The 23423-nt window shown below is 35.3% G+C and overlaps 1 protein-coding gene across 16 annotated transcripts in view; it reads left to right on the top strand.

Annotated features, from left to right (window-relative positions):
• The window catches only part of SLIT2 (slit guidance ligand 2), a 375185-nt gene that overhangs the window by 229473 nt on the left and 122289 nt on the right, over positions 1-23423 (top strand). For 10 of the 16 annotated variants that reach the window (XM_045474413.1, XM_045474416.1, XM_045474409.1 and 7 more), the window contains 5 exons: positions 4130-4201; positions 9949-10020; positions 12579-12742; positions 13941-13952; positions 14889-15027. In XM_045474413.1, the coding sequence (XP_045330369.1) occupies positions 4130-4201; positions 9949-10020; positions 12579-12742; positions 13941-13952; positions 14889-15027 (459 nt within the window). The remainder of the gene's footprint in view (positions 1-4129; positions 4202-9948; positions 10021-12578; positions 12743-13940; positions 13953-14888; positions 15028-23423) is intronic. The other 6 variants (XM_045474419.1, XM_045474417.1, XM_045474411.1 and 3 more) reach the window with 1 other exon arrangement.

The following is a 23423-nucleotide window of genomic DNA, read 5'->3' as shown; positions in this document are numbered from 1 at the left end:
AGAGCATATTTTGTTGAAAGACTGAGATACTCTGTCTGACTTTAAAGTTATTAAAGACATTTTATGTTCAGCATTGTTTCAGAGTTAAGTAAATTTTACGGTGTTCTAATTCTTACAAAAAGAAAATAAATTAGTAATAAGATTTTACTGCTTGGACGCTGAAGTGACACATGAAATTTTCTATGGGTAAGGACAAAACCAACCGCAGTTAATGCAGGAATGTGAGTTTTATATATGTGATTCAAACAGTATGATATCCAAATTTTAATAACAGAAAACAGGAAATTCCTGGAAAAAAAAAAACATAAAGGTAACAGAATGCAGTATCTCCGGTTATATTTCAGTATGCCAAGTAAGCAAATGTTCGATCTTTCTGTCTTTTATGTGCCCGTATCTAAAATTGGTATTTCGCAGCAATATATGAATATATATATATATGTATCTAGAATATATATAGAATATATCTAGAATATATATATATATATATATGTATCTAGAATATATATAGAATATATCTAGAATATATATATATTCGTATCTAGAATCAATCCAAATATGAAACTAGACTAAATTATTTTTAGTGTTAAAGACAATCAGATCAGGTTTAGAAATTTTACATGTGTGAGGCACAGAGTCATACCACCAGATAAAAGAGATTCTTGTGCGTTACCCAAGACTACATCTACCAGTAACGGGAAAAGTTAAACCGAGCAGGCTAGTGTCACTTGAGGAGACCAGAGTACAAGTGGTTACGAATGAAAAGATCATCATAGAATGTTAATCCTGAGAGAGACCTCGAAGGTTTCCATTCTTTTTAACATCATCATTTTCGTAAAATTAAAGATAAAGCACTTGGTTCAAAACACACACTTACAAACTAAGACAGTGAAGGATCAGACGGAGATAGAATTTGGAATTCACACCGAAACAGAGGAGCCAGGATGTAGGAAGTACGGGAGAGAAGACACAGAAGTCTGTCCTAAGATACGTCGGCCGAAGGTCTGAAAGGTATCACCGATAATAATATCTGTACCATTCTTTCTCCCCGGAAAATGAGAAAAGTGCTAGCTTGCTTCTCAATGGTACGTGACCCCTGTGCCAGGAAAGGATCCTGAAGCTGTCTCTGATGTATCTTAGTGTCCTCATTATCCAAAGATCAACAAATTTGCCCCGTGTTTGACTGAATAATTGTAACATTACTTTTTGGAGAAGTGGGGGGAAAAAAAACCTCTCCTCTTACTAATTCCTTAATTCAGAATAATTTCATTGCACAATTGGAAATCACATCTAAACAGAATCAACCTGTCACTAAATGCATGGCTGAGAACAGATCCTTTCCTATTTACAGACAGCAGAAGTGCCCGGGCTTTGCAGGGTAGTAGAGAAGGAAGTGAAGTGGGTAAGAGAAAAGAAAAAAAAAAGTGCAGAAAAATAGTCCAGAAGCACTGAAATAAAGTATGCTTTTGCATAGTTTTGACAATCTTTCTCTTGAATCATATACAGACAAGTGGAGGTTAGTGCAGAGAGATTTTCTCAGGAACAGTCAGAGCAGGCACAACACTTCATGTAAACACTCCTTTGGATTTAACAAAGTCCACCAATTGACGAAAAAATTATTTGGCTTGTCCTTTCATACGAGTGACTTTTTTCAAAAAAAATACCTTTGTTCTCAGAAGATGCATGGCCTGAGATACGGTGCATTCAGAAAACTTTTGAGGAAAACTTTGGTCCTATGAGAGCCAGATATTCTTAATGCTTTAGCACCAAGAAGGACTTAAGTTTCTGCTAAGAATCAGAAGAAGCTTGTAACCATGAGCCATGTAGAACAGGGGTGAAATTACCAACTTTTCGGCAGCATCTCAACTTCTGGTGGTATAGGGAAATCTTTTCAGTCCCTGTAGAACGAGATTCGCTTGAGTGCTTTCTGGCGTGCTAGGGCTTCCCCTTTGTGTATAGTATGCATGATTTAAAAGAAGCAGTGTCAGCACTGATTTATACATTGACAGCTAAGGATAATAAGATATGGGCAAACATACAGCTCACCCTTTTACAGATTAACCTGGAGACTGCATTAGGCAAATTTGATAGCATTAAAAGATTTTGCCAATTTGTCTGGAAACAATTTCTCTTTTGTAGTGTGTCAAGGGTAACACTTCATGCCATTGTACTAATTTAAATGGCTTTGATAAATTGTTCAAGAGGTTAGAGAATAGTAGTGTAGATATATATTTAGCACTTTAAAATAAAAAGGCTGTTAACTTAATTGTTAAATGAATTTAATCTGTAAAAATCAAAAGTGCCCAAGAATGGAAGTGTTTTCTTGGAACCACAGCATCCATATTACATCATGAAGCTTTAAAAGTCTTCTTAGAAAATAAAATTATACTTCTGCATTACTTCCTAATAACTAGAAATGCTTTAAGCTATTACAGTAGCATGGATGGTACCTATTATTTGGGGAAAGCCTTAGTTTATAAAAGCAATAAAAGCATATCTTCTCCAGAGTTGTTTTTTTTTTTTTTTATGTTGCATGTCCTAGATTGTACCATTTGCATGACATCAAGGTAGTCTTATGTCCCCTAGAGACCTTCTTAAAAATGAGATGTATATTTCATGAGACATTCTCTATGTACATAATTTCTAAAGTAAGGAATTTGAAGAGGCCCCTCTGAAAGTCACTGGATTAAATCATTGCACCTTTATTCAGTATCCTTCTGAGAGAAACAGCTATTTTATAGGAATGTTTAAACAATTCTTTTTAAGAACACACCTCAAATGTAAATTAGCCCTTTTGGTGAATTTCGCACTTGAAACAAGGGCAAGATTCATTTGTATGAAGATCATAGTCTCACCCCTGTACATTTGCATTCCCTCCCAATTCATGAAGAACTGACAACTCTCCTGACTAGTTCATCAAACATTTTGTTTCTGTCTCAAGTGAACCGTTAAAATGCTCTTTCTTTACTGGAATAAGAATATCGCTAAGCAGCAAGCTACTAGTTTAAATAACAGCTGCTTATTTAAAAAAAAAATTAAAACAATGTAAAGATAGGACAGATAGGATTTCATACTTATTAGCTGTTTATTTCAAACAAATTCCTGGGCATGGATAAAGGAAATTTTAGTTCCAGAAACAACTAGCAGGAAAAGTCAACTTAACCAAATTTGGAGCAACTTTGTTTTTGTTTGTTTGCTTGTTAGTTTTCATCTTTAAATTTCAACAAATAAGTGCTCAAACTACAAGAGAACATCCATTTGTTTGCATTTTGTATTATTTAGAAGGAACTGAGAAAGCTTTTAAACTTTTTGCCAAAGGTATATGTAGTGTTTTAATGATGTTGCTGCAGTATGTGTTCTTAGCGTTTGGGACTAAAATTAGCATCTTTGAGGAAAGTAAAAAAAAATCAATTTTTAATACTTTAAAAACTTCTGGAAATTTGGGAAGTTTCTTCATTGAAAAGTATGTCATATTTACAGTGCAGAGAATTCGCATGTAATGAACAATTGCAAATCATGGGAATGGTGAATATTCACGTAGAACAAGACTGGCTTTCTAAAGTGTATTCCTGGTTGAGAATAGCAGGGAGGTGTGTGGGACCTCATTTCTCTCTCTTGACTGGGAGTTCTCGAAGGAAAACTGCTTTTAAAAGAAGGAAACCTAAAAGTAGTCTTGCTCTTTCTTGCCAAGGATAGTGAAATTAACATGCAGCTGGGCTTCTCTGATAAATGGATTCTGTTAGGTCACTGAGGGGGTGCATGTGACATTAAGTGATTTACAGTCCTTTACCTTAATGAAATTGTTTCAGCAAGATGACGCTGAAAGCTCTTAATGGATAGCTTTTCTTGATGTAATGAAATTGCATTCCTATGGCATTTAATATAAGGTGCAGTTATTATTTACTGGAGCTTTCCAAGGGCTGCTATTTGCACAGACAGTTCAGAACAAAAAGAGATTTCAGTAGCGGCACCGAGGCCAGAATGGCTTGTGACATTCTTAAGCGGATGAGTGTATTTCTGAGAGCATTTCAGTTAGTGCAGTCAGAGCTTCGGAGACCCTTCAGGAGACTTCTTTTCACCCAGCGCTGCTGGTCTCCAGCCTTTTACTTATATTCTTCTAATCTATTTACAGGCAACTGGATTACAACCAGATCAGCTGTATTGAAGATGGGGCATTTAGGGCTCTCCGGGACCTTGAAGTGCTGTAAGTATTGCTCACTTCTCTTACTCTTTTGAACGGGGGCTTTGTGTCTGGGGAGTGCTAATGTGGAAGCTTATCTGCTCGCTCGAAACCTAGCGTCAAAATGGTCTCTTATAAAGATACCTTAAATAACTCATGGGGAATATATGAGTTGAAATGTGTGCACAGCCGTGGGGATCATTTCTGCATATTTAGGCGAAAATGTCTATTTAAGGAGGACATTCAAATGTTCACAATACCATCTTTCAAGTGTTTCTCCTTGTAACAAAATATTCTCATTCACAGGATTGGTGAGGCTCCCTAGAATTGCCAAATATTAGGATAAAAGCAGTTGTACAAGAAAAATTACAATAAAAAATGAACTTCTTAGTTTCTGATGAGTTGGGTTATTATATAGTTGCCATGCAATGGAAAGATGCTGTCTCATTTTAAAATGCCATTTTTAACCAGATAGCATCATTTTTGAAAGGTGATTCTAGAAATCTGCTTTTCTGATTCTAATAGATTGCCCATTGGGTCCATTTTAAAGTCTTCACTACTGACTTAGGAAAGCACAGCACACAGACTTGAATTATAACTGGCATCCTCTCTCTTTCCTTACTGGGTAGACATGGCTGACAAAATGGGCTAGAGGCAACCCGGTAGTCTCTACAGAACTTTGACTTGGTACAATAATTTTAATGGAATTATTATGATGAGAAATTATTTTAATGTAAACTAGAGTTACTCAAGCCATTGAAGCTGCCTGTACATTTCTGGATTTTTTTTTTTTCCAGCCAGAGACTCACAAGTCTAGCTTTTTGAATATATTTACACATTTCTCCCCCCATATAAAATATTTATCTGTGCTACAGTTCATCCCTGGCTAAATTTATTCAGAAATTCAAAAATTGACTTAAATGTTGAAGAGGTTTGGCAGTTTTAGTCCATGTGGTAAAAGTTATCTGGGACTCGTGATATCCTTCCGGAAAAAAAAAAAAATCCCATTACTTTATAAATTGAGTTTGAGGAACAGAATGGAATTCAGGAAAGAAAGTTTGAGGTCTCAACAAAATAGCTTATTTAATCAATATTTTATATATGATTTTGATTTTAATTGCAAGTAGATGTATGGAACTTGTAGCTGTGTCATGTGCAAAGTTACTGGTTATTTTTAAGGACTTAATGTAAGAGTTAGTCGATTGAGATAAATCGTGTTGTAAGATATATACTGTTGTCTACCCACATCATGAGAAGTTAACCTTTCTTTCTGTTGGTAACAGCCTCATTTTTTCTATAGGAAACCTATTCAGAGTGCTTATCCATACACATTGTATTTAATAACGCCACTAGTTGTGTTTCAGACCCATTAATATACAAAGCTCACTGTTGCTATTTCAGAGTCAGAATAGTTAGTATACAACTATGATTTCATGATAGCAGTCTGATGTCAAAACCATAGTCAGTGTCATAAACTTGGCATATGAAGAGACAACCCTGAGTGTTACTTAATTGAATGGAGCTGATCAGGCCAAGAATGTGTTACTAAGTAGGTGCTTCTAACTAGGAATAGGAATGACACCAAACATTTTATGGAAAATTTGCTGAATATTGTGGATGGACTAAAATCCCATAAAGTACTTTGTTATTCATTAAAAGAGCTTAAATAATTCACGTATAACACACACACACGCACACGCACACGCACACACACGCACACAATACCTACTCTATGCCAAGCACTGTGCTAGGCATTAAAAACTCTATCCACAAATACAATAACTATTCATTTGCTTATTTGTTATAAAGTAAACAGTGTTTTTAGAAGAGTAAGTTTGTGATGATACAATCACCTCATGCGTTGTATTTGTCATATTACCAAAATATCTAGAAGGTAACTTTACCAAGACCCTCTGTCTTGAAACACAACAAAGAGTAAAAAATGTTCTATGGTTCATGGCATAAAAATCCAAATCCAAAGTGTTAGAACTCTTTTGGGGTCCTTAATATATAGGTTTCAAAGAGATCTATAATGGTCAGAGTGTGTTTGCTAAAAAAAAAAAGAAAAAATTAACATTAGTACATGATACAAGAAAGTGTGAATTCTTTCAAAACAATTTAAATATTTTATATTCAAATTTGACAAAGTCAAGCAGACATTCTTTTAATATGTGTTCATTTTTAAATCTTCGTAATTCATAGAATCTTTGGAGAAATTATTCTTTGAAAAATTTAAGGGTAATTGGATGAAATACCAAAGACTGGGATTTATCAAGCCCAAATCTCTTGTCATGTAAATGAAAAGTTCTTCTATTAGAAACATTTCCAGAAAGAAAGTTGTCTGTTTTTCTTATTTTTAGCGTCTATGACCCGTTACGATATATCTTCTTATTATGTGGAGATAATGAAGAATTAATTAATTTGCAAATCACCTCAATTTCAGACTCCCAATGTTTTAGATCTTTTTAAAACTTTTAATTCCATGAGCCATTTCTCAATGTATGATTATACTGAGGCAAAACAAGGGGATGGAAGTAATCATACTGGACCATTGACAAAAATTTGTTAAATTAAGATATAAATTAGGGTAAAGAGAGTGAATAGAGTTTGAGAAGGAAAAGTCCAGGTAAACGAAAGCAAGGGGAGTCAGTCTATCACTTGTATGTTCATGGCAACCTGGCAAATTGTGGAATTCTGATTGGTATGATTCAGAAATGTCTCTGTTTTTAATATAAAGATACCATCTCAAAAATAACATTGGAAACTAAATCTAGATCAATGTTTTCTGTTTCTTTGAACAACATCTAGTTTTGTATTGTTTGTTTTATTTCTTTTCCATAAAGTAGGCATCATTTAATTGAATCGAGACATAGTGATTCATATCCATTAAATATCAGACTCCGCCAAATCCTATGCTGAGCACTAAGGGAATAAGAAAGAATAAATCAAGATCTAAGTCTGAGAGTAACTATATGATTACCAAAACTAAAATTTCGTATTTGTACATCAAAATGTACTTTTGTACAAGAATATATTCTTGCTGCAAAAAGAAAGTCTTGAGGTTGAACATAGAAATATAGTTTCATTTAGAAGAAAGTGTTCACAAATAAAGAAGTACAATAGATACATTTGCATTGTTTCAGAGTAGGAATTAGTCACGACCACAACATACATGTTATCAGATGTAATTAGCAAATATTTATTATTAATTTTAAAATAATTTAATTTCATTGGTTCCACATTCGTTCCACTATCAGGTATCAATGTCAATATCACTTTGCCACATCAATACTGAATAAAAACACTAAGATAATCTATTTCTTCAGCTGCATTTTGCAAAGTGACATTTTGAGAAAAGACTCCAGACTGATAGCCACCAGCTTCAGCATTCAATGAAAACACTCTTTGGTGTGGAATCATAAGAAATTAGAGTTCAAAATTAATGCATGCCTACTGCATGTGATGAATTACTTTAAAAAATGTTATCCCTAAAGTCACATTTCAGTATGTTATGTACTCTGAAGATTTTAGCCATATAAAGTCAGCATAAATTTTGAGGGTGGGAAAAGGGGTCATTTGAAAGTAAATCCCTTTGAGAAGTGAAACCTTTTAGTTCAAACATCAGGATATATTTTAATGGCGTTTGAAAAAAAAATCTCATTTCACTTGAGTACAGAAAAATGCTACAGGCTTTTAGATAACGTGAACCAACCAATTCAGTGCTTTATAGGTCCTTCATAAAGTGGGATTTTTTTTCGCCTGTGCAACTTACTTCAATCAGTTACTTTAGTTTTTATATCATTCAATACATTGCAAAACCGGGTAAGAAAAGAAAGTGTGTCTTCTAGATCGGTAGCCTCTGTGCCCCACTTTATTGAGAAGTTCAAGTGAATCCCTGAACCCCTGAACACCCCAAATCATACCATTCACAACTGCAGCCTCCAGCTGGCCAAAAGTGGCCTCATAAATGTATCCTGCTTTCGTCCAAACAGATGTAGCCCACAGACTCTTTGAAATGTCCGAATTAGTTGCCAGTATTTAAAAATTAGGAGGACAGATCTGAAATTTTCTGTTTCCAGCGTCTCCTGAGAACATCAGATCGGTTGGCAGCCTTCCATTAGCACGGAGCTGTGGTCCATCGGAGCTGAGGACTAGCTGCTATGACAGAGAGTGTCATCGCTCGCTTACCAGGGTCTTCAGTGGCCCCAGCCCTCTGCCTGCTCCACTCCATCTCTCGTCCCTGGTCCCTGTTGCGTTTCTTAACACGCATCCTGCTTCTCTCATTTACTTTCCCTGCCCAGCCTCCATTGGCAAGAGAGTTTGCATAGTCTAATTCATACCTTTCTCCATTATCAAATTGCATCTGTGGACCGTTGATCCTGTCATCCTGCCTCCCTCAGGAACTTGCCCGCTTTGCTCACCACATCATGGTGTCTTCTCCATACTAGAATCATTGTCCGTATTCGCATTGCACAAACAGAGCCCTGGGATAGCCTCCTTCTCACTTTCTTGTCATAACCAGACTTCCCCAAAGGGAGAAAAACAATCTCTTCTTCATGTTATTAACTATAAGGTTTTATAATTTGTACTTCATCTTCCAACTTGGACAATATGCTTTTTTAGGACAGGTTTTATGCCTGATTTATTTTATACTGTTCCATGTTGCCATAAAATGAAGAGCCATCTAGGAAATATTAGATGAATGAATGGGTAGTAGTTGTAGTAGTAGTAGAAAAGCCATAATAATACAACAATGCCTGTGTTAGGAGAAAAGTAGTAACAATTTGAACCAAGCAAGAGTTATGCTTATTTTCACCGTCTCTCCCTTGGTCGCCCATCTTCCTGACTCCAGCATCCAGAAACCGTGATCTGTACCGCATGTAAGTTTGCAGGGGACACGATATGTGCCTAGACTTAGAAGTATTAGAATGTACAGGGTGCCCGGGTGGCTCAGTCAGTTAAGCGTCTGACTTCGGCTCAGGTCGTTATCTCACAGTTCGAGAGTTTGAGCCCTGCATTGGGCTCTGTGCTGACAGCTCAGAGCCTGGAGCCTGCTTCGGATTTTGTGTCTCCCTCTCTCTCTGCCCCTCTCCTACTCGTGCTCTCTCTGTCTCTCAAAAATAAACATTAAAAAATTTTAAGTAAAGAAGTATTAGAATGTATTAAGCTTTTAATAAACTGCCCCAGCCTGTCACTTTATCCCTACCCAATGCAAGTACCAAATGTAGATATCGTTCTCACTACTCAGATTTCAACAACGGCTGATGTCCACAATAGAGAATAATTAGCAGGACTGTGTTCCGGGATCTGACAAAACCAATTCCGTGTTATTGCTATGAAATTTAATTTGGAAATTTCAAATATGTTCATTTACTCATGACACTAATTATACATAGTGCCCCTCTAAGGAAGTGTAACTGCCCAATTTTACTAATTGTTGACTGCCTCATGTTATTCCTTAACCAGTGTCATAAATACACACACATGCATACCCATGGTGCATAAAGCAATATGTGAATAGTCAAAGATATTATGGCTAAAGACATAAATCTGTAATAAATATTTAATAAAGCTGAATGCATAGTAAAGTGTTAAAGTATGGCATTTATTTATCCTCTTGTTTATAACATGGGGCATTCTTTATGCCGTCTCTACCAGATAGTTGTCCTGCATAAACATAGTTGCAAGAAGCATTCTCTGTATTATCATATAGAATGATCAGTAAATTTTAATTACCTAAAATTTCTAACTTTTTTTGTTTTATTCTACAGCACTCTGAACAATAACAACATTACTAGACTTTCTGTGGCAAGTTTCAACCATATGCCTAAACTTAGGACTTTGTAAGTAGCCGCAATGTATATATGTCAATGTCATCAATTAAGGGTTCCCCTTAAGTACCATTTTTAGTAAACAAAAAACAGTACCACAAGTTCATTATGGGGTAGACCAGGAAAACACCACTTTTTAAAAAGTACTAGATATGGTATCTGAATAAATGAACTATTATTCTGAAAACATGAAAGCTTTCCTTTAAATGATATGCATTATGGAAAGTTGGAGGGGGGACGTTTACTTTGAGCTATTGTGGAGGTCACATTTCATTAAGAAATGTAAGACTCCTTGATTGGCTGTCAGAAATGATAAATGGTAAATCTTTATGATTTTATTACTGTACAGCAAGCCGACCTAATAAAGCTAAACTGGCTCTCCAACATTCTTTGTAATGTAAAATTACAGCATAACCCTCCAGTGCTTCTATAATTAAGGTTGTGTCAGCATTTTTATTTAAAAATATGTTTTCAGGAGAGGGACATTAAAATATTTTAGGTGAATAAAAACGTGTTTCCTAGTAGAGTATTTGCTACAACTATTTTTTTTTTCTCTTGGAGAAAAAATAATCTTTAAAGCTCAGCATGGGGATATTTAGTTAAAGCATTTTCAAAGATAAATCTCATTTGAATGGGGTTTAAGAATCACCTTGACTTAAAAATACATTATATACCACATGTGGGAAATGGTGGGAAACATAACCAAAGCTTCGGAGTTCTGGAATAATATGTGTTTTTAAGTAGGGAACATAAATTTTGATTGGGTTTTCAAAATAGTTTTCATTTTACAGTAGGTTATAACTGGAAACATATAGCTCTTGTTTTTTTCTCTTTAATGAAAAATTATTTGAATTGCCAGCTTTTTAATGAATTAGGTAACACCAATCTTAAAGTCCTTTTTTTTTTTTCCTCTCTCACTAAAATGTACCTCTGTGTATGATACAACACAACATGATCATTTCCTTGGAATATGATTTAACAAAATAAGGACATTCTCAAAGTATGCAGATATAACATAAATTTTATTTCCTTGGTACTCTATGGTTGAGCCTAATTTGACCAAATTAATACCAAATATAGTTCACTCAGACTATATTTGATGAAATTACCTCCTCATTACCTTTAGCTGATTTTTAAAAACAAACTGGACAAGCTCTTAATCCTTGAGAAAATAAAGCCACCAAGACTGTAGAAATATCCATCATCCACGTTTTTGATCGTATGCCTTATTTTCCTACAGAAATCCATTAGCGTTTGTCTTGCTAATCAGGTTTTTATAGTTTTATGTTCTCTCATTTCAAATTTGTACACACCTAATTGGATTATTGTAACGTGCTTGGTTTAGATGAAAATATTTAGAGAACAGCGAGGTGGAGTGTGCTAAGCGGTTTCCAAAGGATGCCACTGTGACTTCCAAACAAACTGAACCGGAGGTCACCCAGCTTTCCCAAAATGTAGCAATGTGGCATTTTGTTTGGTGGCACGCCGTCTAAGTTTTGATGCAAGACAGTCTGTTCCATATCTACAGGCTCAAGGAGAATGTAAAATAGTCATCTAACTTGAAATTCCCTTGCTTTGGTGTTTCATTATTCTATATTATCATTGCTACTTAAAAATTCCACTTTTATGGTCCAATTATCTTTCTGGACTGAGTTCCATGTTTTAATATCCATTACTGTTATTGGGTTAGAATTGAGCACATCAGCTAAAAAGGACTAAAATGGTATTACTGTGTCATAGATGATTCTGGAAATGATGCTTTGATTTATAGTTTTGGATGTCCTTTTCTTTAGTTTGAGAAAACATAAAAGCCAATTTGAAGTCATTTACCTAATTTAGTGGATACATTTGTCTGATATTTTATTAATGGAAAAGTGCTATTTGCCACTTGGAATGGATCCATGCTCTGGTGTGGATCCCTGCCAACATAGAGAGGGGGCTCACTTAATTCCTTCACTCCTAGCCATTTATGTCTTTTCATTTCAGTTCCTGCTCTTTGAGGATAGGGTCCCAAGAGCCCAAAGCAGCTAATCCCTTTTTCTGCTATTAAACAAAAAGAAGGAAATCAGAATAGGGACATGAAAGAAGTGTTTTATATTGAATTATTATTCTATCTTGTTCAGCAAAAAATGAAAGTGACCTGCTAAAAAGATTTTGCAAGCAGTTTTTACAGAAACTAACAACAGCAGGACTAACTGATAACTCATACTGGGAGCCACAACTTTTATTTATATGGCCCCGCCCCCACCCCACCCCAATTGGCCACCAGTATGTGGGGACTGCAGAGTAATTTGCCTTGGACATACCTATTTCTTTTTACCGTATTGAGTGAACATAGGAAAACTATTTTTATGGTCGTGTTCAAGCTTCTGTATATTTGCTTAACTTGGCAGTAAATGAAGAGTAAGTTGATTCTCATCATTTTTAGAAAAATAATTAGGTTGGGACTTACTAAGCTTTATCTACTTACATGTTAAGAAATAAAGTTACATATTATTATTAATACATTTTTTAATTCTTGGAATAACTATTTTGTTTTCTTGCCTTAAACGTCCCTTCTTCTTATGTAGTCGCCTCCATTCGAACAACCTATATTGCGACTGTCACCTCGCCTGGCTCTCTGACTGGTTGCGACAAAGGCCCCGGGTTGGTCTCTACACTCAGTGTATGGGTCCATCCCACCTGAGGGGCCATAATGTAGCTGAGGTTCAAAAACGAGAATTTGTCTGCAGTGGTAAGAGAGAAAGAACCTTTATGTTGTCATATTATTTTTTGCTTCTATGTAAGAGAGCTGTGGAGAACGCATGCTTTAAAAGTTTCAGTGTTTTGCTCACTAACGTGCAATTGTGCACTAATCACTCCATGGAAATCCTCGGTTTCAGTGATATTGATAATATGTTCTAAGACATTTGTGCGTGATTGGCCATTACAGATTACTCGTACTTAATGTATGATGAAAGGTGTTTCAATTTTCACTCCTGGGGAAATATAGGAGATTCCTAGATTTAAATTCTGTTTGCTACTTATTTTGCTGTTATGTAATAATTTAGATCTACTTTTATGTTAACAAATGGAAATATGATTCATCTTGCTGGAAAATTCAGGAAAGTATCTCAACTGTAGTTGCAGAGTGACAAAGCACTTTCCGTGCATACTAGTGGTTCACCTCTACAGGAAAGAGATAAATGAGTAGCTTTAGTGATGAAAATCTGAAAACGAAAATTAGGCGTGACCTATGTAAAATATCAAGTAACATTTACTTAGTTCTTTCTATATGTTTGATCACCAGCCTAAGTATTTCACATATACTTAGCTCATTTCACCTGCCTTAGAACAACGGTAGTGAGATATAATATTATATCTATATTAGAGATTAAACTGTTGAGGAAAAAGATGCTAAGTAGCCTTGTCCAAGGTCATATAGTTGAATCCATGGATCTCAAGCTTAGGCAGTCTGATTGCCAATTCATATATATTTATATTTATGTTTATACTTATTTATAAAATATTATGTTAATATTACCTGATCCATATTAGCATAGTTTATCATATATGTGTGTGTGTGTGTGTGTGTATATATATATATATATATATATATATATATATATGTATATATATATATATCGTTCTGCTTCAGAAGTGTCTGTTCAAGATACAGTCACACAAAATGTTTAAATATATATAACACATCACAAATAGTTCCTTAGAGGATTGAAGACATATGAGTACAGAATTCTCATTTATCGTTATCTTTTAGACCCTTTTGTGTACTTCTCCACACTTTTTATAACCCAAACAAAATTTTCTTATAATGACATGGAATGTTCTCCTTAGGTCTGATTGCTTTTTAAGAAAATTAAATAATGAAATGACTAACAAACTGTTACTAACCACTTTTTTTCTCTCTTCACTTTTCCCTTCCTGTTTTCTAGATGAGGAAGAAGGCAAGTTCATGTTTCTTTTTTAGACTGAGACTATTTTTGTAACGTTTGAGAGCTTGTTAAGAGGGCTTGGGTTAGTGACTGGCCTGCAGCCCCTTCCCGGCATTCTGATCGCTCAGGCCCTCTCCCTGCAGATCAGAGAGGGTTTGTCCTGCTCCAGTAAACTGAGTGTGTGCAGATTCCCATTCAGTACAGCACGGCCGCCATTCTGTCGTTCATCATTCCAACAGTGAAATCTCATTTCAAAACAGTTTTGTTTCCAAATACTGAGTAGTAAAAAAACATACACACAGGTAACTACTTAATGCTAAAATCGCAGGCTATGGAAGCCAAAAATAGAACTACCCAGCTTAACAATTACAGAATGGCTTGTTACAAACTATTATAACTTCAGAGAAAATGCAGATTTTGAACCTACCAAGATTTGAAGCTTAGCAAGATCTAATTTCCCCCACATTTATTGGTACACAATTACTTATTTAGAATCAACAGTTATGTCTGTTCTCCTTTCTTTTTTTAAAGTACAGTACATTATGCTACATACATTTAGTAAAGACCAAATTCTCTTGAAGCTTATTAGAAATGAAATATAGGTTAGTCTGACACTGCTGCTTTTTTTGGAACTCAGAATCGTTTTGAATCAAATTCTAGTTTCCGGTCTGAGTTTAGCCTTTCTTAACAATTATTTCAAGTGGGAAAAATTATCATTTTCATAATTAGTTTTAAGAATCTCATTTGCTTCATCTGAGTGTTGACCCAGAACTATAAATGCATGCTTCCTAAAATATACCTTAGAAATATAGGCCCATTTTATGCTCAGATATTTAGAGAAATACGTTTCTGTTAAATAACATGTTTTGTTGTTTGAGATGAACTCGTAAATTTCACAATGATGAATTTCAGGAGGGAAACTGTTATTGTTGTTTGTTTCTTTTTCAGGTCACCAGTCATTTATGGCTCCTTCTTGCAGTGTTTTGCACTGTCCAGCTGCTTGTACCTGTAGCAACAATATCGTAGACTGTCGTGGGAAAGGTCTCACTGAGATCCCCACGAATCTGCCAGAGACCATCACAGAAATGTATGTGCCCTGAAATTCCCTCTCATCTCTCCACCTCCACAGTGACCCAAACTATGACTTTCTTTAGAGACTCTGGGTTTATCGAAGGCAAATATGCATCAACTAACTTAGACAGATATTCCTTGCAGAATTGTACTGAGCCTTACTCTGTTGAAGAAATTACCTTGTTGAAGAGGTTAGGATTTTTCTTTCTTTCTTTTTTTTTTTTTTTAACATAGGTAGAATTAAAAAGAATGCACTTTCAGAATAAATAGTCCTTTCCCTTTTCACTGGGAAGGTGTTAGTAGGCTATTTAGGAAAAAATAAGAGTGGTTGTACATAGTCTGACCGTTTGGATCTGGAGATCTGCTCCTGTCCAGGTTCTAAAAGAAGGACCAAACTGGGGTAATAAATCATAGGAACGGCAGAACTAGATGATGTTCTGCCTCTTTAAGAGCTCACTTTTATAAAGCAGTGTCGCTGTTTTGTTTGACTATTGTATGGTCTACCATAAAGTATAAAAGAGATATAATTATAAAGTCAAAATATATAAGATTTTTAAATTAGTGACATTTTAACCTATTTGAACCAATGGCTGTCTCTATCAAAAGTTAAATTGTCTTGGCAAAGAATTTCATATCTATTTTGTATGCAGCTGCTGGGTGCATTGTCCTTGCCAGATAGAAGTCATGTGGATAAAACAAGGTCATGTAAGATGTCAAATGAACTGTTTTTCTCACCTTGAGAAGAAAGCATTAGGGAAAATCTTTACCTCAATATCCATTAACTAAGACAGCACCTCATAGCCACTCAGCTCATCATATTATTATTTTAGAGTTCAGTTCCAAAGTTTAAATAAATAGTTTTGAGTGTTTTGAATTGAAATGGTAAAGTAAGATTAAGTCCTTATAAGTCTACATAGTAGGCACAAAAATTAAGTTATTTTCAAAAACTATGCATTTTTTGCCAGTTAACTGCTCTAATTTACTTTACATGTGAATAACGTTAATTCACAAGACCCACTAACATTATTTAAAATATCTAATATGTGCTTGAAAGTATTCTTAGAGCTTTGCAGTGTAAGACATGATCATCTGTGAAGACGCTAGAATCTGTGGAGGTTTGGCAAAGACATGAAATAATGTATGCACATAATATTATAGTCATCGAAATTTTAGTCAATGGAAGCTACTTTGCTCATAGAATACATTTATAAGAATTTTTTAGCTGAACCTTGAAAAAAGCATAATATATCGTTTTGGAAGAGGTGGGTGACATTGCACAAAAGAGAAATGTCAGGGATGAAGGACAGAGGTGGTGGAGACCATTATGTTTTAGAGATTGTACAGTCAGTCCTAATTAGAGTAATAGGTGCGTGTTGAGGCATCATGCAAAATAATGCCTCAGAAAAGACATCTACGTATAATTTTAAAGCCACAGATTAATGAAGGATTTTATCTTAATCAGGAGAGGTGATATAAGAGGAACTAGATAATAGACATAGTAAGTTTTCAAATAGGGAAATAATATATTTATCTATCCAGGCAATAGCATTTATTAGGTAAACATTGTTATAAAAGGCAGCATGAATTTTCCAGAGATCTTCCATCAAGTGACTAGCAAATTGGACACAAATTGAAAGCTATGACATGAGGTACAAATTAATACACGTTGTAAGAGGGGAACAAATGAAGTTCAAGGCATTTATGCAGAGGGTGTAAAGTGGGGGTCAAGTTACAGTGGTTAATTAGAGGCAGAAAGCTTTAGTTAGAAGCACAAGTCCACCTACCATTCACCATCTGTGAGACTGTAGGCAAGTTATTTATCCTCTGCAAGCCTGTCTCCTCACCTGAACATAAGGGTTGTTGTTCATTTGAAGTGAAATAATACATATGCTTAGTATATAGTAGTGATTCAATAAGTGATACTTTGATCATTGAAGTCTTATTATAAGAGGTAACATCCGAGATAGGCCTTGAAGAATTGGTATTGAATAAATGCAAAAATGAGGACAGGGCTTTCAAAATGACCAGAACATCATAAGCGTAGGCACTAACAATGGAAATGCAAGATGCAACCAAACAGGGGCTCAGTATGGCATTTGGAACCCGAGAGAATGCAGGAAAATAACATTGGAAAGGTAGACTGGAGCCAGTTCATAGAAGGCCTAGATAGTATAAGGACCTAAGTCTTTATTTGGAATGCATTTGAAAACAGGAGTTTTAATCTGAATCTCCAAAAATTAATCTTACAGCTGTGCGCCAGCAGTTGGCAAAAGGCCCCATTGCCAGGCAAGAGGCCTCCTTAGGTGGCTATCATGTTGATGGAGGGGAGATGTCATAAAAGCAGGAGCTGTGTAGCTGTGGGGTAAAAGCAGGTAGGGTAGTTAATATAGGAGCAGAATTCATGGGATTGGGTATTTGGTGAGATGAGGGACTAATGGAGAAAAATGAGCCAAAGATGATGCCAGAATTAAGTGTGAGGGATGGGAAACTGGTGGTTTTATTATTGCATGTAAGAGGCTAAAGGGCAGGACAAAAGTTGGGAAGAAAGATGACGGTGAACAAAACTTGTGAAATCCTGAAGCACCGATGGGACTTTTAGAGGTATCAAAATAATACAGACTGTGGTAACTTGGAGGAAGACAAGGACTTGAGGCAAAGATTTTGGAGTAATTAATAATACAAAATAAAAGTTGTTGGTTAAATCCATGAAATGGCCAATAGAAAGGAGGACAAGAAAAGAGAAACCCAAGAGAACTCAGTAAAAGCAGCAGAGGGCCAGAATAGGTAAGAGAGGAAGGGGCTTGGTTTATCTGCGAAAAGGGTTTTTTGAAAAAAGACGATCGTCACTATGAAGGACAGACCAGGATTGATTTGAAGATGCAGAAAGCTGCAATCATTAGGAAGTCAGAGACAATGCTCTTAGAGAGAAATGAGAGTGTGAGGTGGTAAGATCTCTGTGGGAGCACAATGCTCCCCTGTGGGAGCACACAGGAGCCAGTGGATCAAGTCCTGATTATAGGAAGGACTGAAACACCGCCACGGATTGACAAAAGACCAGTGAGTTGTAGATATAACAGACCGAAAGTAATGTGTGATATTTAAAGTGGTTTATCTCATGTAGGCTATTTTATTTTTTACAACAGAGTGTTTCTTCTATTTTGTATGCTGTATAGATTTTGTATTATTGTGGACTTTAGTACATAAAAGTTACACTAAATAATATGTCCCATTGGGTTTGCCTGTATTGAGGACATGGTATATCAGATAAAGCTACAATAAATTAAATTTATAAGTAAAGATGAAAACATATGTGAAGCTCTAGGTGAATTTCACTTCTCTGATTATTACATTATCAGCTTTATCAGTAGAGCATCTGGTAATAAATCATATTGATCTTCAACTGCAACAAAATACCCCATTACCATTCATTATAGTGGCATAACGTACTAGCTTAGTAACTCATTTCTTTTATTACTCTTTTATTTTTATTAGTATAAAGAACATCAGTATGATTCATAAAATGTGGAAGTAAAGCTGTACATATTTTTTTGTTTTTATAGATTCCAAGTTTTTAATTCAAGATGAACTGAAAATTATAACTTCCCTTCATATTTTTCAAATAATTTTTAATCTGGATTTTGCCATAAATTATAAGTAGAATTTCTTTACTGCAAGTTGTCAGGCATTTCATTCAATGCTGTTGAGTTGATTTCCTTCTGTGTGTGCTATGTCTTTATTCCTGCACCTGTCTCGTCATAGAATTCTAACAAAAAGAAAGTACGTAAGTGCTACATCAAGGAATGATCTACTGCCTGTTATTCTAGGTAGAAAAACTTGACTCAACTTTTCTTTCTTCTGCATTGTGCTTACAACTATAATTTCACACTTCTGGTATTTGCTCAGGCAATTATTTGTTAAGAGAGATGGGAAACATTCTTTTAAAGTTAGAATTGGAATAATTTGTAGGAGGAGGAGTGGAAAGAGACCAACATCTATCTAACAGTGTTGGATGCTGCACGCACATTATATCATGTGATTTTTCTCATTGACTTTTGATAGGGGTGTTTATGGAATCTTAAAATAGGAAAACTAATGCAGGAACATATGCTAGATGAATGTTGGTGGATTTCTCCAAGAAGCCTCATCATCCTGATGATTTTATATGGTCCAGGATCTGTCATCTCATTTGTTGGGAATCTTATTCTGCATATACATTGATAGATTAGATAGATAGATAGATAGAGAGATAGAGAGATAGATAGATAGATAGATGATAGATAGAATATAGATATAGAGATAATGTGTGTATAGTTATTATATTTTGTTTATATATGTATATTTGCGTGTTTATTTAAACCTGTCTACCCTACTGAAGTAGAAACTATGAAGTCAGAGGCAGGAACTAGTTCTGTTCTGATCACCACTGAATACCCAGGTTCAAATCTAGAATGTGGCATATAATAGGCACTTGATAAATAGCAAATAAATACTTACAGAATAAATGGATAATTTAAGCATTTACAGTGCAATTATCTCTAAAATAAGCTATATTGAACAAGATTAAAAATAAAACCTGAAGAAGCAGCCCATTCTTTCCCTGTAGAAAAAAAATGGTGCTTTTAAGTATACAGTAAGTAGAAGTTAATGAATAGGATATCTAATGGCAAGAGCTAAAATGGGGCTATAAATACTTAAAATTCATTTGTTAAATTTCTCTATTCCCCATACTGGCTTGGACTCCACTCTCTACATATGTCTGGGAGCTCCTTTTTTTCCTCTGTTCTAGGCCGACCCATTCAGTACCTACTAGTAGCCTCCTTCTTTAGATACATTAATTCAATCACTCTGTAGTTAAGTCTTAGACATCTTTCTCCAAGGCCATATTTTTCTGGTAATGAACCTTATAGACATTTACCTCAAATCCTTCAAAACTGACAACTTCACTTTGCTGTTTGTTTTGTTTTGTGAATAAGGCCCACAATGTTAAGAGATTGTGTTTAAAAGTGTTTTCAGTTGTGAAGCAGCTATGCTGGCCTCAGTCTGAGACTTAACTTGATTCTGAAGCTCATGTTCTTTCATTGATCCAGCTCCAAAGAAAGATAAACATGGCATGGGCTTGTTGGGCTACCATAGAAGAGACAATTGAAAAAATCAGAAGGAAAGGCTAGCCGATAATCAGAAAAACAGGGCAAGAGAAGCTTTGAGAAACTTACATATGAAGAGAGCATAGATGGAGCATAAAGGCAGGCATTAAGGTATAGGAATGTGTGCAAAACTAAGAGCTATTTCATATTACTTTCTACTACAACTATTATATACACTATTATAGTGTGTATCATCTCTCCTATTCTCTGTGAAATATTCTCACACGTCCCTGGATTTTATCTGCATAGAACTTATAGCAGTTGAAGTTGGTATTTTGATTAATATCAAATTATCCTTAATAGACTGTAAGCTTAAAAAGGGCAGGACTATGTCTGTTTTCCTTACCATTTCTATGCCAACACTTAGCATAGTGGGATGGAGTAAAGAACAGTGTTGGGGGCAAATAGAAGGGGTCCAGTGTACACATTCTGGAGCGCCTCCAAACCTCCATTCTTCATGATAAACAGAAAAATGTGACAAGGGAATATGGACTAATGAAGACAGAGAGGGAAAAATAGAATGTGGAGTAGTAGAAGGTAAAGTAAATATAAAAGAAAGAAGCTCTTGGGGCACCTGGGTGGTTCAGTTGGTTAAGCGGCCAACTTTAGCTCAGGTCATGATCTCGTGGGTCGTGGGTTCGAGCCCCATGTCCAGCTCTGTGCTGAAGGCTCAGAGCCTAAAGCCTACTGCAGAGTCTCTGTCTCCTTCTGTCTCTGTCCCTCCCCCACTTGTACTCTCTCTCTCATTGTCTCTCTCTCTCTCTCAAAATAAATTTAAAATATTATTAAAAAAAAAGAAAGAAGATCTTACCCCCGCTGAAATCTTCCCAGCATTTTGCTGCTTTGAACTCTGCTGTTTAAAACCTTCTTTTCATACAGATAGAAGGTCTAAGGCAAGTCTTACGTGATCTGGCCCATGGCAACAAAATTATTAATAGCAAATTGATTCTCTATATATCAAATCCTCAGAATTAATTTCTTACATCACGTTTGAGATATAAAATTTTGAGTATGGTATGATGGATTGCTATAAAGTAGACATTTAGTTCTCTTCAATCTAGTTATAGATTTTCTGTGGCATATCACCTGTTCAAACCATTATGCAGAAGTACCATAAATCATGGAGAATAGTTAGTAAGAACATAGGTTGTAGCAATTTAGTAGGTCTTGTTTACCTATGTCTGACTGCCTTCACTCTTGGTTGTTTAAGACTCCGAAGCTGAGAACCATACAATTCTTTCCTTTATTTGTTTGAGAGAAGGAGGTCAGGGAGAAGTTCAAATTATGGAAAAGGAAAAGATGGTAGGAGAGTTCTCAGGTCTTCTGAGGTTGTCTCAATGTTTTCTAAGATGGATTGGAAATTCTCAGAAGCTATAATGCATTTTTTTTCCGACACACTATTCAAATAGGTGAAATGGAAAGGAAACTCATCTTTGTTTAAACTACGGGTCTGCTTTTACTCTGCCAGCAATAAAGAAGGTTCCTTCAAAGAGACTCACAATGATGGAGGTTAGATGTGAGGGCTCAGAGTACTTTGCTCTTTTTGTTTCCTCTGCGTCACTTCATGCATAATTATAAAGTGAAAAAAAGAAGGGACTCTTAAATGCTGTATCTTATTACAATCTTTTATGATATTGAATATAACTTAATTTTAAGTTTATTTATTTATTTTGAGAGAGAGTGAGTGTACTGGGGAAGGGGCAGAGAGAGAGGGAAAGAGAGAATCCCAAGCAGGCTCCGTGCCATCAGCACAGAGCCCGACACAGAGCTTGGATTCACTAGCCGTGAGATCATGACCTGAGCTGCAATCAAGAGTCAGTCACTTAACCCACTGAACCACCCAGACGCCCATGAATACAACTTTTAAAATGCATGTTTTCTTCCATTTCCGTTTAGACAAACATTCTTCCCATATACATTTAAGCCCTTTTTTCAGGCTATTCCTGCATTTGCCCCTTTCAGATTTTTGAATCCTTAATTCTAATAAATAATACTTGCCAAACTGAATCCACATACTGTATGTCAAAGTCATCTGACTTTCTATAGGGATGCCAAAGTTCCATTTGATTAACATGTTTTTAAATCACCCATTCTACACTAGCTTCTTAATAGAGTTATAGGTATTCATGAAATTAGGTGTGACTTTTTATTTACCATGGACTCAGTGATGTCTCAGCTAATAACACAGCTAGTGCTGTTATTGTGTTATTGGTTGACTTTCTTCTCATATGCTAAAATTTTGAAAATAAAAAAATAAATGCAGCATGCCGTTCGACTAATTTTTATAACACATATAAATTACCTTGACTCTACTTTTTAGACAACATAGATAAAATGTCTAAATAAAGCAAATTATACCATTTTAATATAATTTGGTGTGAAAGAAATAGTCCATAATCTGAGTTTGCCTTGCTAAATAAAAAGTAGGCTGATAATTTCAAAGTGACTTTTCACTGTGAAAGTATTTAATTGTGTCATTATGAAAGTATTAAAAAAAATTAGAGATACATCCAACTTAAGAGTTATGAAGCACAAGAGAAAATAGGCAAAGTTAAGAAAGTAGTATAAAAATGAAAGTTTGTTGATAGTTACACTAGAGCATTTGATAACAACTGGAGAACTTTGTTAGCATTTTGAAGTTTTACACATTCCAGATATTTTTCTTACCTCAGATCCACTCACAGAATTAAGCTAGCATATAGCATATGCCAGACTTCTGGCTTTGCAGTTTATATTCTTATAATTTTGTGCTTTGCGTGCTAATGAATAACACTCTCATATTCTATGTCTAGTAGAAATAATTATGACCTAGTACTTTAACAAAATCATCTTGTATCCAGCCTTTTTTTTTTTTGATAAAAGAAAAATACACTTGCTTTGGACCTACTGAAACACAATGTAGGAAGCTATATATTTCTGAAGGTTAGCAGAAACCTTTCAATTCTTTTGTAATGTAGAAAATAATGTCATACGTTTTTAGACAAACCAGATTTCAAATATGGAGCTATCATTCTACGTACCTACTTTGATGTGGAGAATTAGCTGCATTTATGTATTTGGTTCTGAATTTCTTCCAATGACAGAAATGTGCTATGTAGCCCCCAAATCTCAGGCAGAAACTAGCTTTTCTTCTATCAAGTAATATAATTTTGCCTAGAAATGTCACTAAGTAAACAACCTTAAGATCAAAAGAAAGCCGTCATCAAAGTATATACATAAACCAGTAATTCAGCTCTGATTATATGCTAACATAGTTACAATTAGAAAA

Source organism: Leopardus geoffroyi, chromosome B1, assembly GCF_018350155.1.
Source record: "Leopardus geoffroyi isolate Oge1 chromosome B1, O.geoffroyi_Oge1_pat1.0, whole genome shotgun sequence".
Lineage (NCBI taxonomy): Eukaryota > Metazoa > Chordata > Mammalia > Carnivora > Felidae > Leopardus > Leopardus geoffroyi.
This window is presented reverse-complemented; position numbering and strand designations above follow the sequence as displayed.